Genomic DNA, 13,748 nt, shown 5'->3' on the forward strand with positions numbered 1-13,748 from the left:
TATATATACATATACACACACACACACACACACACACACACACACACACACACACATAAATAAAGAAAGAAAGAAAGAAAGAAAGAAATTTACAGGTAACACAAAAGAGCGAAGGGACCACACACAACACCATAGTCTTTTTTTCCACCATAAACAGTCATAAAGTTTGCAATTGTGTGTGTGTGTTTTTTTGTTATGGAGAGGAGTTCTGAGATCATACACATACCAGCAATATGGCTACATGATTCAACTTTCTAGCCCATCTAGAGTGTAATAAAAAATGAAAAACAAACACACGCGCACACACAGCAGAGCAGCACAAAGGCCTCCATTGTTGTGCTTGAATTGGAATGTGTGTCAGACTATGTCAGAGGTTGAGTGGAATTTGCTTTTTACATGGAGACAAAAGATGGACTATGACTGAGTGAAAGTCGAGGCGGGGATGTGGAGAAGGCCAGCGTACAGCAGCACTGAGCCAGGCGCTTCTCTCTAATGTACACCATGTGGATTTGATTGCCACAACTGCTTGAACGAGCTGACCCGAGCTGCAGTGTTTACTGCCTCTGCCTAAACTTTTCCATCGTTGCTCTTGGATCAGCAGCAAGAACTGATTATCAATGACGGCATAATAGCAACGCTGACAACCCATGAGCTCTGAAATGTTACATTTAAACACAAGCCTATAGGTGGAATTGTATATATTGAAGAATATGGAGCGCACTTGTCTGTTCTGCTTAAATAATGAATTACAATTGAAAGTGAGTTACGAAATAACTAAGAATGAAGATTCACCACAAGCTTTTGGTTCATAACTATCACATTTCTAAGATGCTTTATGCGCCCTATTTTGACCCTTAAATAAGGAACATAATGCATCACTAATAAGTATGCGATGTTAAGTTAGATCATAACTATGATTGATGGCTATTTTTGTTGTCAAAAGTCCTGTTTTGCTTATGTCCGCATTTCTCACATTGTATGCATTCACAAATGTATTTCACTCTGCACTCTCAGTCTTAAGGCAAATACCATCTTTAAAAAACATGTTCATCTCTTGCATTTTTCAGAACACTTCCTTCACTTTGTTTAAAATGTACTCTAGTCCAAGTCTAAACAAATCAAGGCTGAAATCAGGCCAGATTCTTCTCGCACTTCTTAATATAGGACCGTCTGAGACCTCATGAGCAGCAGGTCAGTGACGCAGCTTGTACTTTTTACAACTTGGTTTGAGCGTAGAAGAGCTTTCCACAATTTTACAAACAATCTGAAGTTGATGTTTAAACTTTGCTGTATGAGCAGATGTGAAGAACACATAGTGTAGTCAAGCAAGAAATACGGCAAGATTCCTCGGTGGACAACGAGGACATAAGAAGATAATTGGTGATTTGTTGTTTTGAAATATATAAAGAGAACTGCTGTAGAAGTGCATGAGTGTATGTATATATAGATTGTTAACATTGCATTAATAATAATGTATGTTTGAGTTTTTACAATTATTCAGATTAGAATCAAGATTAGAGTATTATGTCAGTTGTAATACCATCACATTCACCCAGTCACTTCTAACAAGTCAATCTGAATCGGAATCAAGTTGGTTTGCCAGGTAAATTAGGCATTTAAGAGGATTTTGACACAGCAAGTATTATTTCTGAACCTTAAGTCCTATACAATGACCATTTACATACATGAAAGACTTTAGCATGACAGTCTTCATTAACTGATTACGTGACTTGCATTGCATTCTAAGCCACTATTCTTACTAATAGGGAATCATAAATAGTGACACATTGCAGACATGCTTAGATGGTTAACCTAATAAAAAAAAAAAAGCCTAACTCTTTGTAATAGAGTATATTTCTAATGACTTTACAAAGAATTGATGACTTCAGTGATTGCCAGGAGATGATTTAGGCTAGCCTACTGTAATAAAGTGGACTTGGGAGTAAAGCTCTATTCACTGACAGTGTCATGTTGGGACTTGCAAAAGTGGTTTCAAGTTCAAAGTCATGCTAGAATAGAAATGCTGTGGCAAGTTATTCCATCATTTTCCAGTTACTGTGACTGGATGAGAACCAAACTGACGCCTTTTAGTGGAAATGACAACTGTTAATTCTATGACGCAACACCACCTAAACCTGAATGTAACTGACATTTATGAAACGAAAAAAGAAAATAAACTCGTCAAATGGTAAGATGGTTTGCTGGTCTTAAGTGGTCTCAGCCTAGTCAGTTTGCTGGAGGATTTTGGAGATCAGCATGCTGACCATCAGGCTGGGAGACCATCGACCAGCTAAAACCAGCTTAAACCAACTAAGACCAGCAAGCCATCTGGTCTAGTTTAAGAACTTCTGTCAGTAGAGAAGAAAAAAGAACAGAAAATAAAACTATTTTTATCAGCAATAGCATCTAAATATCATTGTGGTTTTCGTTTTTCAGAATGCTTAAGGGAAAAGGGAAGAACAATCAAAAAAGTACTCTCAAAAAATCCCGGAAGTTTATGTCACTGAACTTTCCACGAGCGTCTCTCTTTCCTAATTCTTCTTCCTAAAACTTCCTCAAACATGCTAGTCATGATTCCATAATTTCATTTTGGTCAGTTAAGGACGGATATTAAGTACGTTAACCACGTGTAATTGTCAGAGAACGGAGGATTTTGCATTTATAAGAGATTAATCTTAAAACAATTGTTTTATATAGTCAAAAAAAAAAACGTATTCTAATCATCGTAAAATTTCTGTTTACAACTTCGTCGTCATGATGGATTCTAATGTATTGTGTTGTAAACCTCTTGCGTCCGGAGTTTCCGAAAATCACGTCACTGCTTCTGCTGTGTCTTGATTGGCTGCACAAGAAGAGGGGGCGGGTTTAGGTTGGTCACGGCTCTAAATAAAACCAAACTGGATCAATCAGTACACAGGAATATTGCGTACAAACACAGAGGATAGCAGTAAGAAATACGCGATATAAATCTCATTGAATTGACATAAAAAAAGGAGTTACAAAACCAGGACCGGTTTATTTTGATTTATAGAAGTGATTCACTTCGGAAAACTGACAACAACTTTCGGCATCGGGGCTTTTTATTTTGAAGAGAAGATGTTGAAAGTTTACCTCATGCTGGTTTTGTCTGCGGCTGCTGCTGTTGTTTTCGCTGAATCGGTGAGTATCTTGTGAATTTTAACTTTATATTACATTCAGTTAAGATACTAAGGGTATAATCGAGTAAAATTGGTTTCTTTAATTACAAATGACGGGAAAAAAGGTGTTACACTTGTGCTAGCTAAAGCTTTAGCTCCCTGACAACAGACCTGTTGAAACAACAAAGGCTTCTAAGTTATATGTTCAACAAACGTAACACTTTAGATGAATAATTTAGCTTTAGTTTAATTGTCAAACGTGTAGACAAGTCTTCTCGGTCTTTGGTCGCATTTTCCAATGGGCGCGCACCTCAAATAAACCTCAAGTGTAAGATTAGACAATGAACAATTAGTCGTGGAGTTGTGATATTCAATTTGTGTGCGTGTATATTTATGTAGGTGTGTACGAAATATATTTAAGAGAATAGTTTAATGGCTTTTGGCACCAAACTAGTCTTGCGCGTATTTGTTTAAGTAACCTCATGAGTAGCATTGGTTTTCATGTGACAGTTTTGGCCCTCAGGAATTTTTTTTATAGCTTTATTTGATTAGACTGGATTCAGTCCACGAGGTTTAATTTTCCATCTGTTCATTATGGAATCACCCACTGGAGCACCTGTGAATGGGATGCCACAGCTTTGTGTTGGCCAGTTCTTTCATAACTCAAAAGAATAGGTTGCTGCAGATGTCTTTGGAGCTGAAATAGAAGACAAATGCCACCCAGTGTGCTTGCTGGGTCAGTCAGCCAGCCACACACACACACCCTCACACAAGTCAAAATGCAAATTTTTTGGGCCCAAACCTTCCATTCTCTCACAGACCTTTGGAAAGGTGTTGCCGCAGATCTTTATCTACACTTAAACACCAACAGATGCAGCTTTTGTATTGCGTCTTGACCTTGTCTGTCGATGGTTTTAGTGTGTAATATTGTGTAATCCATGGGTAATAGAACAGTAAACCAGCTGTGCTGTTAGTAGTACATCGGATGGTGTGATATAATCTCGGGTGGGAATGTGAGAACAAGCTCACACGCACCACAGGCCTTGTCCTTCAAGGCAGAGAAGGCCGCAGCATTCCTCAAAATCATGCAGAAGAGTCTGTGTTCCTTTCATCCCCCTCCCTCTCCATTCTTTAGCGTTTCCTGAGGAATGTGACCCCTCCTGACCTTGACCAGCCCTTCTTTTGGGATTTCACACAGTTCGGTGGATTTAAATGGTCCACCACTTTCATCCAGGTCCCTCCTCTTTAGCCACTGGACAAGTTTGTGTGGCTTAAACTCAACATGACAACGACACTTTAAACCTCAGTAATAGGCAAAGTATGAGTGAATATTCTCGATTTGGCATTGGGGTTGGTTATATTTGAATATTTGAGTGTAGCTTTCACCACCTTAGCTGATATAAAATATAATCTCTAGTTAGAAAGATACATGTTGGGCAAACAAAAAAAAGTGGCAGTGATATCGATAACCTCCCAAGAGTTTTTTTTTTTTTTTTTCGGGATTTGTATCCTATATATACCTGTATGTGACAAACGTTTTTGTTTATATTTTGGTTTGTTTGTTTTCCCAGTTTGTCTTTCTAGCTATTAATGTTGGTGTAGTAACAATTTTCTCTCAGGAATTGCTAGTAAATTTCACAAACAAATAAATGGCAAGTAACACATTGAATTAAACATGAGTATGTTTACATTTTCTTATAAAAAATACTCCAATAATCTTTCATTTAAAAGTTGGAAAATCATTTTAGATTTATTACATAAAGTATTTTGTCACCTTAATAGCTTAATCATTATCTTAAAAGATAACATGAACGGTTATTATTTAATTATTTTAAGTGTAATGGCCATGCCAGTTGTCTTGCTAATGATTGTTATGAATTAGGCATGAGGTGATTTGCATATGAATAGGTTTGCTTTTATTTATTTATTCAGTTGTTATTAGGGTGCAAAGCTCATCTGAATGGCTGTTGAAAGGCAGTGGACATGATAAATACTTTCGCCAGGATGTAATAATGCTTTCTGCATTGCTGTCCACTGGCCTATTAAATCGCTTTTGAGGCTGGAATGTTGGCACTGAACGAGAGTTTTATTTGCCGCTTGGGTGAAAGAAGAATTTTAGTTATTACAGCAACTCTGCTAGTGAACGCAGTTGTTTATTGAAAATAAATGCAATGCCTTATGCTGTCTGCTCTTGTTTTGTAAGTCCAAAGGAATATCTTGAGGCCATGTAAAGGGAATCCTGTGTGTTCTAGAGTCATTTAGCAGACCACATCCGTCACCGTTCCAGTTCTGTTGCTTGTGGAGCTATTAACCATATGCCAGTCGTGCTTTAGTTGGAAATGCTGATAACCAGCCACCAGCTGTCCTTCATAGTGATGGTTCCTCTTTTTTTGACTTGGCCGGTTTCTTTTTTTCTGCTTATTGGTGTGAATGATAGCACTTTAATCCTTTTATTTGTGCTTAAAGGGGTCATCTGATGCGATTTCTATTTTTCCTTTTCTTTAATGTGTTATGTAGCTGTTTGTGCATGTATACGATCTGCAGAGTTACAAAGCTCAAAAAGTCTCCCACAAAAGGATTTATTCTATCTAAAAGAGAAGGCTGATCCAGACCGGGCTAAAACGCCTCGTTCAAACACGCCACCACATGTCTATGTCACGATGTGGAAATATTTGCGTAATGTCGCCCAAATCTGCAGCACTTTATTTGGCCTTCCGGAAGTAGATTCAATGAGTCATTGTTAAGATCTGTTTACAACAGAACAGCACAACCCAAATGTTAGAATTTGTGCAACGCATTTTATGGACGACAGTTTTGTGAACCTAGGAGAGTACAAGGCTGGCTGTGCACAAAGGCTATTTCTAAAAAAAAATTTAAAAAAAAGGGTCAATTCCGACTTTGCTATGACAATCTGTTGCTTCTGAATCAGCGACTGTAAGTATGTTTTGTTATTATTTTTAAGTATTTGCTATTGACTGTTCAAATGCGGAGTTTTGCGCAGCGTAGAGTAACGCGTCGTGTGTGTGTGTGTGTGTGTGTGTGTGAGGGGAACTGAGAGCAGACTGCGCTTGACGGAAGGAGGGGCTTTGTTGAAAACGATGTTGTGACGAGTGGGGGCGGGGCCGGTGGAGTAATTGATAATGAGCGACACCTGCACCACTCACCGGTCTCGAGTCCCATGGAGGAGCTCCGGAAGGATAAAAGGAGGAGTGACGACAGTGCAAGACGAAAGAGGACCAGGCCTGGATTTTATTTTGTGTTTTGGTTCTGTTTGTGCGCGACAGTCGTCCGTGAGGGGCTGTCACGCTATTTTGTTGGTTTATTTTATTAAAGTGTTTAAATGTACGCCGGTTCCCGCCGCCTCCTTCCCGAACTACGAACGGTGTTACAGACGTGTTTGAGAGAGGTGGGGCATAGAGGACCTACAATAATGTACAGTATTTGAAAAATTATGTGTTTTTTGAACATTAAAGCATGTCAACATATTCTGTTACCCCAAATACACAAAATAATGATCTTTTAAATAGCATCATATGACCCCTTTAAGTAGTAGTTAATAGTCTGCTCATAACGTATTAGCAATTAGGTTAGTGATATCTGTATTCATCTGAATTGGCTTTACTAGTCTTTAGTAAAGTTTCTTTGTGGACTACACCCTCCCCCTAAGCAATGGCAATTCCATCCTTTTGTCTTTCTTGGCGTGTAAATGTTTGTACTCCTGAAAATGCCAATTCTTCAAATAAACACCCGTCTGGGTGTTTCTCAGGTCTCCAGACTTGAGTTGAAGAAATCTTGGGAGTCTAATCACCCCATTGATGTTCCTACAAACACGGTGGTATTTCACATCTAATAACACATGTATTGCTAACTTGCAGTATCCTGGATTACCTTTCAGGTTGTTTTCTTGAGTCTTGTAATTGTTCAGAATGCTCTTTTATAGGTCCTTTCATGTATAGTATTAATAATAATTCAGGGCCTCACCCATTATTGGATGGTTTTAAAGCTAGTCTTGAGACTTATTATTTGATTTTTCTTTTCTTTTTACTTTCATAATATATTTGATAATTGACTTTCTTATTGTTAAGCACTTTTTTTGGTCAACTTCTGTTGCGTTAAATGTGCTCTATAAATAAAAACATAATATTAATGCAATAATGTTCATTCAAAATTGTCATCTGAATCAAAATCTTTTTTTGGCAGTGTGTAAGTGTTAATCTCATTTTTGCTATAAAAAGTAATTAAAGTGTAATTATGCATAGGATATATTAAATAGGTTTGCAACTTTACCTGTGAACGTGGTTGTTTCCTGTTGAATGCACATAGGTGTAATAGTGTGATATGGGTGCTATTCTTTAGAGATGTGTAATATAGTTCATTGGTGAATCTCTTGGAAACCACCAAGAATGTATTTGGCTCATTTTTGATCCCAGAATCCAATCTAGGTCTCTGTTAACTTCAGGTTTTAGCCAGTCAGGAAAGGTCTGTTTTCAGAAAGCTTGAACTCCTCATGTCCAGATTACACAATACTGATTGTTTGGGCTATTCAGAATGGCTCATTGTGTATTAAACAGTCTTTGACTTAATGGTGAGAAGCTTCATTAATGAAAGCCACCAACAGATAGAAGGAAAGCGTGATCGGTGATCGCACTTCCTGTGTGAGAGAATAGAGGCTGACAACAATGAGCCTGAATAGTCCTTTTTGTTTGGTTTAGTTGAAGATTTCGAAGGAAGAGTCCAATCCTGTTTCCTTCGCATGCACTAATGCTTCAGGGCTTTGAACAGGTGTTGGGGTGAGAATTTGGCGTGTGATTGAACAATGACGCATCGTTTAACAGGCAGGTGAGTCTTTCCGCCCCGCTGCTGAGATTCAGCTGGGAGTGTAAGAAGGAAAACACAGCTATAAATAGTTCCCGTAAAGGTGGAAGGAATTCTCCTGACATGCGAGTGTGTTTGTGTGCAAAGTAGGACATTCACTCTGTCCTGGGTGAGGAGTGTATCTCATGAGGAGATCATATGACACACAATACACTGGTAAATCCGATTGGTGGGAGCGACAGACAACATTTGTCTTGACGACTGAGGCTGTAATTGGTTGTGACCTGAAAGGACAACAAGGAGAGTCTTCAAACCACAACAGCGGATAATATCTGTAATGTGAATCCCAGACTGAATCTAGGCATTTTGAGGAGTCATTTTGTGAAATGTTCTGACTTTCTGTGACTTTTCAAACTCAGAAGTTGCTTGGTAAAACTAAGATGCAAACAGTTGTGGTTATTTAAATTTTGGCCTTTAAACTCAAACAGTGAATAATCGCCTGATCACCATGGACAGTTTATCACAGTAATGGATGAGTCACTGATTGAGTTATCTTCTCTTTGCGTCTCCCATTGTGATCCCATTTATCAGCAGATGGTCGGATTTGCTCCTAGCTTTGCTAGTCTTGATTTGGGCCTGGTTTACTAAGCTGGTTCATTTACACAGGCTTCTCCCTCCCCGTCATTACCGCTCACTTTGAGGATAAGAGCCATAGTCATACTTGTCATCTTCATATGATACAGCTGTCATGAGGGTTGCCTAAGGGTATAGTTCACTCAGAAATAAAGCTTTTACTCATTTACTTACCCTTATGTCGTTTCAAATCTGTATGACTGACTTACTGTACTAGTCACTGATGCCATATGATTAGCAAAATCAATGACATGAATAATAATTTATATTTCAGTTCAAGCTCAATTGTGCACCAGTTTTCCGACTGCTTTAATTGTTAGTTTTGTACTTTTTGGATCTGACAGCGCCCGTCTCCATCCATTGTTTAGACAAAAGCAGCACAAACATTGATAAACATCTTCTTTTGTGTGAAAGAAAGTCATACGGGTTTGGAACGTCGTGAGGGCGAGTAAATTATGACAGAATTGTCATTTTAGGTGAACTAAATGAACTATGATTCTTTTAAGAGCTGTTGTTATTTTATGTATTGGTTTTGTTTCTTTTAAATGCTGGTGAGGGTATTTTTGGTTATTGCTGAGAAATTAAAGACAAAAAGCATTATTTCCTGCATTGCGACTGAGAAATTGAGGGACTTTCTTTAGCAGTCCGTCTTGGTCTAGAGCTTTTAGTTTGGGCTGTGGGATTTTTTTTTTTACAACTCTTTCAAGTGGCTTATATACATTTACTGAGAAGTTAATGGTTGCTTTTGAGAATTTAAGCATCGGTTTAATTGAACCACGGCTTTACGCCTCTTCACAGTCAGGGTATCCGCTGTACTTTCTTATACAGTTTTTTTTTTTTGTTTGTTTTTCCTCAGAGCTCAGTATATCATAATGTAGGGGGATTTTGGAGTGGGGTTTCACAGCACTGTAAGGCTGAAAACCATAAAGTATGTCGGCCTCTCTCCCCACACCCTCTTGTGGTTTCTGTCGTTCTCTGTTTCTCGCTCTCCCTTTTTCTTTTATTATCTTCGAACAACAGAGCAGGCTAGAGCTGACTTGCAGTTTCATGTGGCATTTACATGATCCTGGTTTTCCTGGAAAATGAGTCCGTCAGTCTCGCCGGTCTCCATTTTAAAAACACCTCCCTTTTGTGTCTAGAGCCATTTTGAGTATTGGATTTGTTTTTAAAAACTTGTATTTGCAATAAACTTGAAGTCATTGTTGCCTTACTGAAATCCTCAGTAAGGTGTGTTTGAAATTTGTCTAAGGTGATTACGCCATGAGTGCGCACCTGTGCATTATGAATGTTTTTGCTTTCCCGGTATGTGAGTCAGGTTTGATTAAATCTGTTTTTGACAGCGAGCAGGAGAGCGAGACTGATAAAGACCCTCAGCCCCTGTCCGATTGAATTCTTGCATCGTTTTACACAATGGTGCCAAACCTGCACTAACTTGCCTCTTACCTCTCCAACTCGCTTTAAGGTTAAGACTGAATTGATTGTAATACAATAGTGTGAATCACAGTTGAGTGCCATTCAGAATAGAATTTAGAATCTTTTATTTTTATTTAAAAAAAAAAGAATGTTTTGATGTCCTGCAACCATAGCAACAGTGAAAACAGTCTTGACTCTTGGAAAGAGTCTTGAGAGAGAGAGACAAAGAGGAAAAGCAGACAAAACATAAATCAGTTTGTGTTATCTACTTCCTCCTGTTATGATAATAGGCTTAGTTCATTAATTGTTCAAACTCATTGGCAGTGATTGGCTCTGTTAACGTGATTAACAGCATTGGTGTGTCTTAATTAAATTAAGTGTGCTCTCAGAACAAAAGTAACCTGCATAACTTTTAAAGTGATATAAGATGTTTTACACCAGGTCTTAAACTCCAGTTTTGATTTGATGAGGTCTTAAATCATTCTTGTGTCACTCAATAGTGACTGTTCCTTCTATTTCTGATGTTTGCATTGGATTACATTATGAAAGAGTGATTTTGCACATTTTTCTTTGGTGATTTGTCTTGGAACAAATGGTGCCAAGCGTAAATTTCTCATGTAAATTATTTCTCTTTGTAGGTACGAGAAACAGAAACATGGGTACCTCTGAAAAACAAGTTGTCCAATGAGGATCTGGAGTCTTCTGGCGACTCTCCGAATGAAGACTTTGAGTTTGCTAATTTAAACCCAACTGATGATGAGGATGGCTTTGATGACTATGATGATGAAGATGATGATGATTATGATAGCTCAGGCTCTGGGTTTTTAGATGAGCCCACAGAAAGCGAGGTAGATATGATTTTTTTTTTCTTGATGACAAACAGAGTAACAACTATTGAGATACTACAGAAATGCCTGTTAGGAAACGAAACAATGCATCTTAATGAGGTTTTTGCCTACAACAAGTGAATCATTTTAAAGTGAAATGCTCTTTAAATAATTTGTTTAAATTGAAATAATATTTTTTATTATTACAGCAATTAAACAGACAGCACATCTTTCTATTGCGTTTTATCCACTGGTTTAATACAACAACAAATATTCAATGCAGCCAGTGTCATCTGATTTGTGACTCTTATGAGCAGATTGTTTTTAATGAATGTCAAAGTGACTCTCAATTGAGTCACAGACTGACTCGTTGGTCTAAAATGACTAATTCACGGTTCATATCGGACTTGAATTGCCATTTTTCTTATGCATGCTTATAACTCATGAAACCATCAGTTGAATTACTCGCTGGTTGTTCATATGACAGTTTTTTTTGTTGTACATGCAACCGATTTAACTTCTGTATTGACTTTCGTGTGACCATTTTTTCCTTTCTCAGACTGGTATCTTCAATAATAACCGGATCCCTGATGAGGGTCCATTTGCACCGAAGCCAACTGTCAATAACGATATTCTGGTTAAACAAAATGAGGTCGGCCGGCATGGAGAACCAAAGCAAGACGATGACCAGCCCAGCAATGTGCTCATGACGCATGCTGGAGAAGACAACTTTTTCAACAATACAGAGGTGCTTGCAGGTGAGGAGACTGTTTGATTTGTTTGCAATAGTGATAGTTTTAATAAGCAAATTAAATACAATTAATAAATATTGTCGGCAAAATTTGAATATTTAAATATAGTAAAACTTTTAGTACATCAGTGTTTACGGTTTTGCTCTAAAATAAAGTCCACTGGTTTGATGTTTTATCATCTAATGCAGTATTTTCCAGTGTTATTTTAGTATTTTTAGACTTTTTTTTTTCTTTTCACAATTCTGACTTTCCACCACAGAATAAAAAAAAAAAAGGTAATAGTGACCCTTCAATCTATTTTCTTCTCAGAATTGCGAGTTTATATCTCACAATTCTGACTATGTAACTCATGATTCTGACTTTATTTCTCACAATTCTAATTGTCACACAGCTCTAAAAAATGTATTTTAGATTCACAGTTTTTCAGAATTGCGAGATGTAAACTCAGAATTGTGTGGGGAAAAAAGTCTGAATTGTGAGAGAGAATTTTTTTTTTTATTACCCCATGGTGAAAACGGCTTTTCATAGTTAAGTGCATGTCATTTTTATTAGTTTTTTATTTTATATTTCTACATGGCTTTCATTTATTTTAATTTTTTTTAGTACTTTAATTTCAGTTAGCTGCCAAGGCAGCATTTCTAATTTTCAATTTTATCACCAATTATTTATCATTTATTTCAATTACTGAAAATACAATAAGTAAATTTTGAAAATCCACGCAGGCTGCTGGTGTCCATTAAGGCCGTGTCTGAAGGTTATGCCTCCCTCACATTTTCTATTTCTGTTTTCTAGCTGTTATTGCGGGCGGAGCAGTTGGTCTGGTCTTCGCCATCCTCCTCATCGTCCTGCTGGTTCACTTCGTTCTCCGCTTCAAGAAGAAAGACGAAGGAAGTTACGACCTGGGCAAGACGCCCATCTACAAGAAAGCTCCTACCACAGAAATCTACGCATGAGCGTCCCCACCCTCACATACCTTCTCTCTCTCTCTCTCTTTTGAACTATAAGCTCACACAGTGCCTCGGCCCGATGGGCCGCCGCCAACCTCTCACGTACCACAAAAACCACAGAAGGACCTCACACGAATAATTCACTCTGACTGGACATTTGCATTGAAATCTTAAAGTGACTCGGAGGGGATAGCGTCAAAAGATGTCTTTTTGTTCTCTCACACTTACTGCCTTTTCACCTTGTGGCCCATTGTGTCCATAATTTTTTTTCTAAATAAAACACTACAGGGTACAGTGGAGCCATTCACAGGTTAAAGGCTTTGGATTGACCATTGAACCAGCCGTAAAGAAAAAGAGTCAATGTCACAATCGGTGCTACAGAAGGGATGGTTACTGTAGCCTTTTACGTTATCAGATGTCTTTTGTTTTTAAATCTGTGTGCTGTAAAACGTTTTATTTCCTTAGTAAAACATTCGAGGTGGAACCAAATTGAGGGCATGCAGTATACGTTCGAAACTAAATTCTGTGAGAGCAAAACCTGAAAATAAGTGTGCTATACTAATGTATACTCATTTCAACCATGGTGTTATGGTACATTCCTTATATCTGTATGTCATTGTTGTGGTGGTTTTGTGTGACGAGAGACTCGATCCACTACAGTGCTGCTTGACCGTCAGCTAAGCTACTTTAACAGGTACAGATGTTGTTGATTGAGAATCAGTTCACTGCAAACAGACTTTGTACATCCAGGGATCTGTATATAGCCATTTGAATAAAATGTAAAACTTTGGTACTTAGCCATTTCTTGACAGCCTTTTATTTACCAAATATTTAAATGCCAAAATAATTTTTTTTTTATTGTTCTTATATCTCATCCCGGTATTCGCTTTTGGCGTAAAACCTGTTTGTGAAATGCAGATGTTTTGCATCTGAATCTTTCAGAAACATTTATGGAAATGTTATGTTTGAAAACAATGACCAATGCTAGTACTAACTTTTTTTCAGTGTTTTTGTAGATGTTCTTAATTCCCTTTTTTTTTTTTTTTGGTATTAATTTAACTGTCATATTTTATTGCCTGCGTTCAGGTCGGGGGTGTTTGTCCCCATTCTCAACTGTTGTACATGTGATAATTTTATTTTTTTTTTTTTTTTGGATTTTAGATTTGTTTTATATACACTAGTGTGAAAATTCAAAGGCTGTTAGTCTTTTGACAGATTTTTTTT

At 37.7% G+C, this 13,748-nt stretch overlaps 1 protein-coding gene across 1 annotated transcript; it reads left to right on the forward strand.

Annotated features, from left to right (window-relative positions):
• The first annotated feature begins 2,898 nt into the window (after positions 1–2,898).
• Positions 2,899–13,743, forward strand: LOC107666124 (syndecan-4-like). Its single transcript, XM_016457284.1, has 4 exons — positions 2,899–3,159; positions 10,637–10,846; positions 11,385–11,583; positions 12,370–13,743. Exons 1-4 carry the CDS (start codon positions 3,097–3,099, stop codon positions 12,528–12,530), a joined length of 633 nt encoding a protein of 210 aa, XP_016312770.1. The 5' UTR covers positions 2,899–3,096; the 3' UTR covers positions 12,531–13,743.
• Positions 13,744–13,748: the final 5 nt, after the last annotated feature.

This window comes from Sinocyclocheilus anshuiensis, unplaced genomic scaffold, assembly GCF_001515605.1.
Source record: "Sinocyclocheilus anshuiensis isolate Anshui unplaced genomic scaffold, SAMN03320099.WGS_v1.1 scaffold447, whole genome shotgun sequence".
NCBI classification, from domain to species: domain Eukaryota; kingdom Metazoa; phylum Chordata; class Actinopteri; order Cypriniformes; family Cyprinidae; genus Sinocyclocheilus; species Sinocyclocheilus anshuiensis.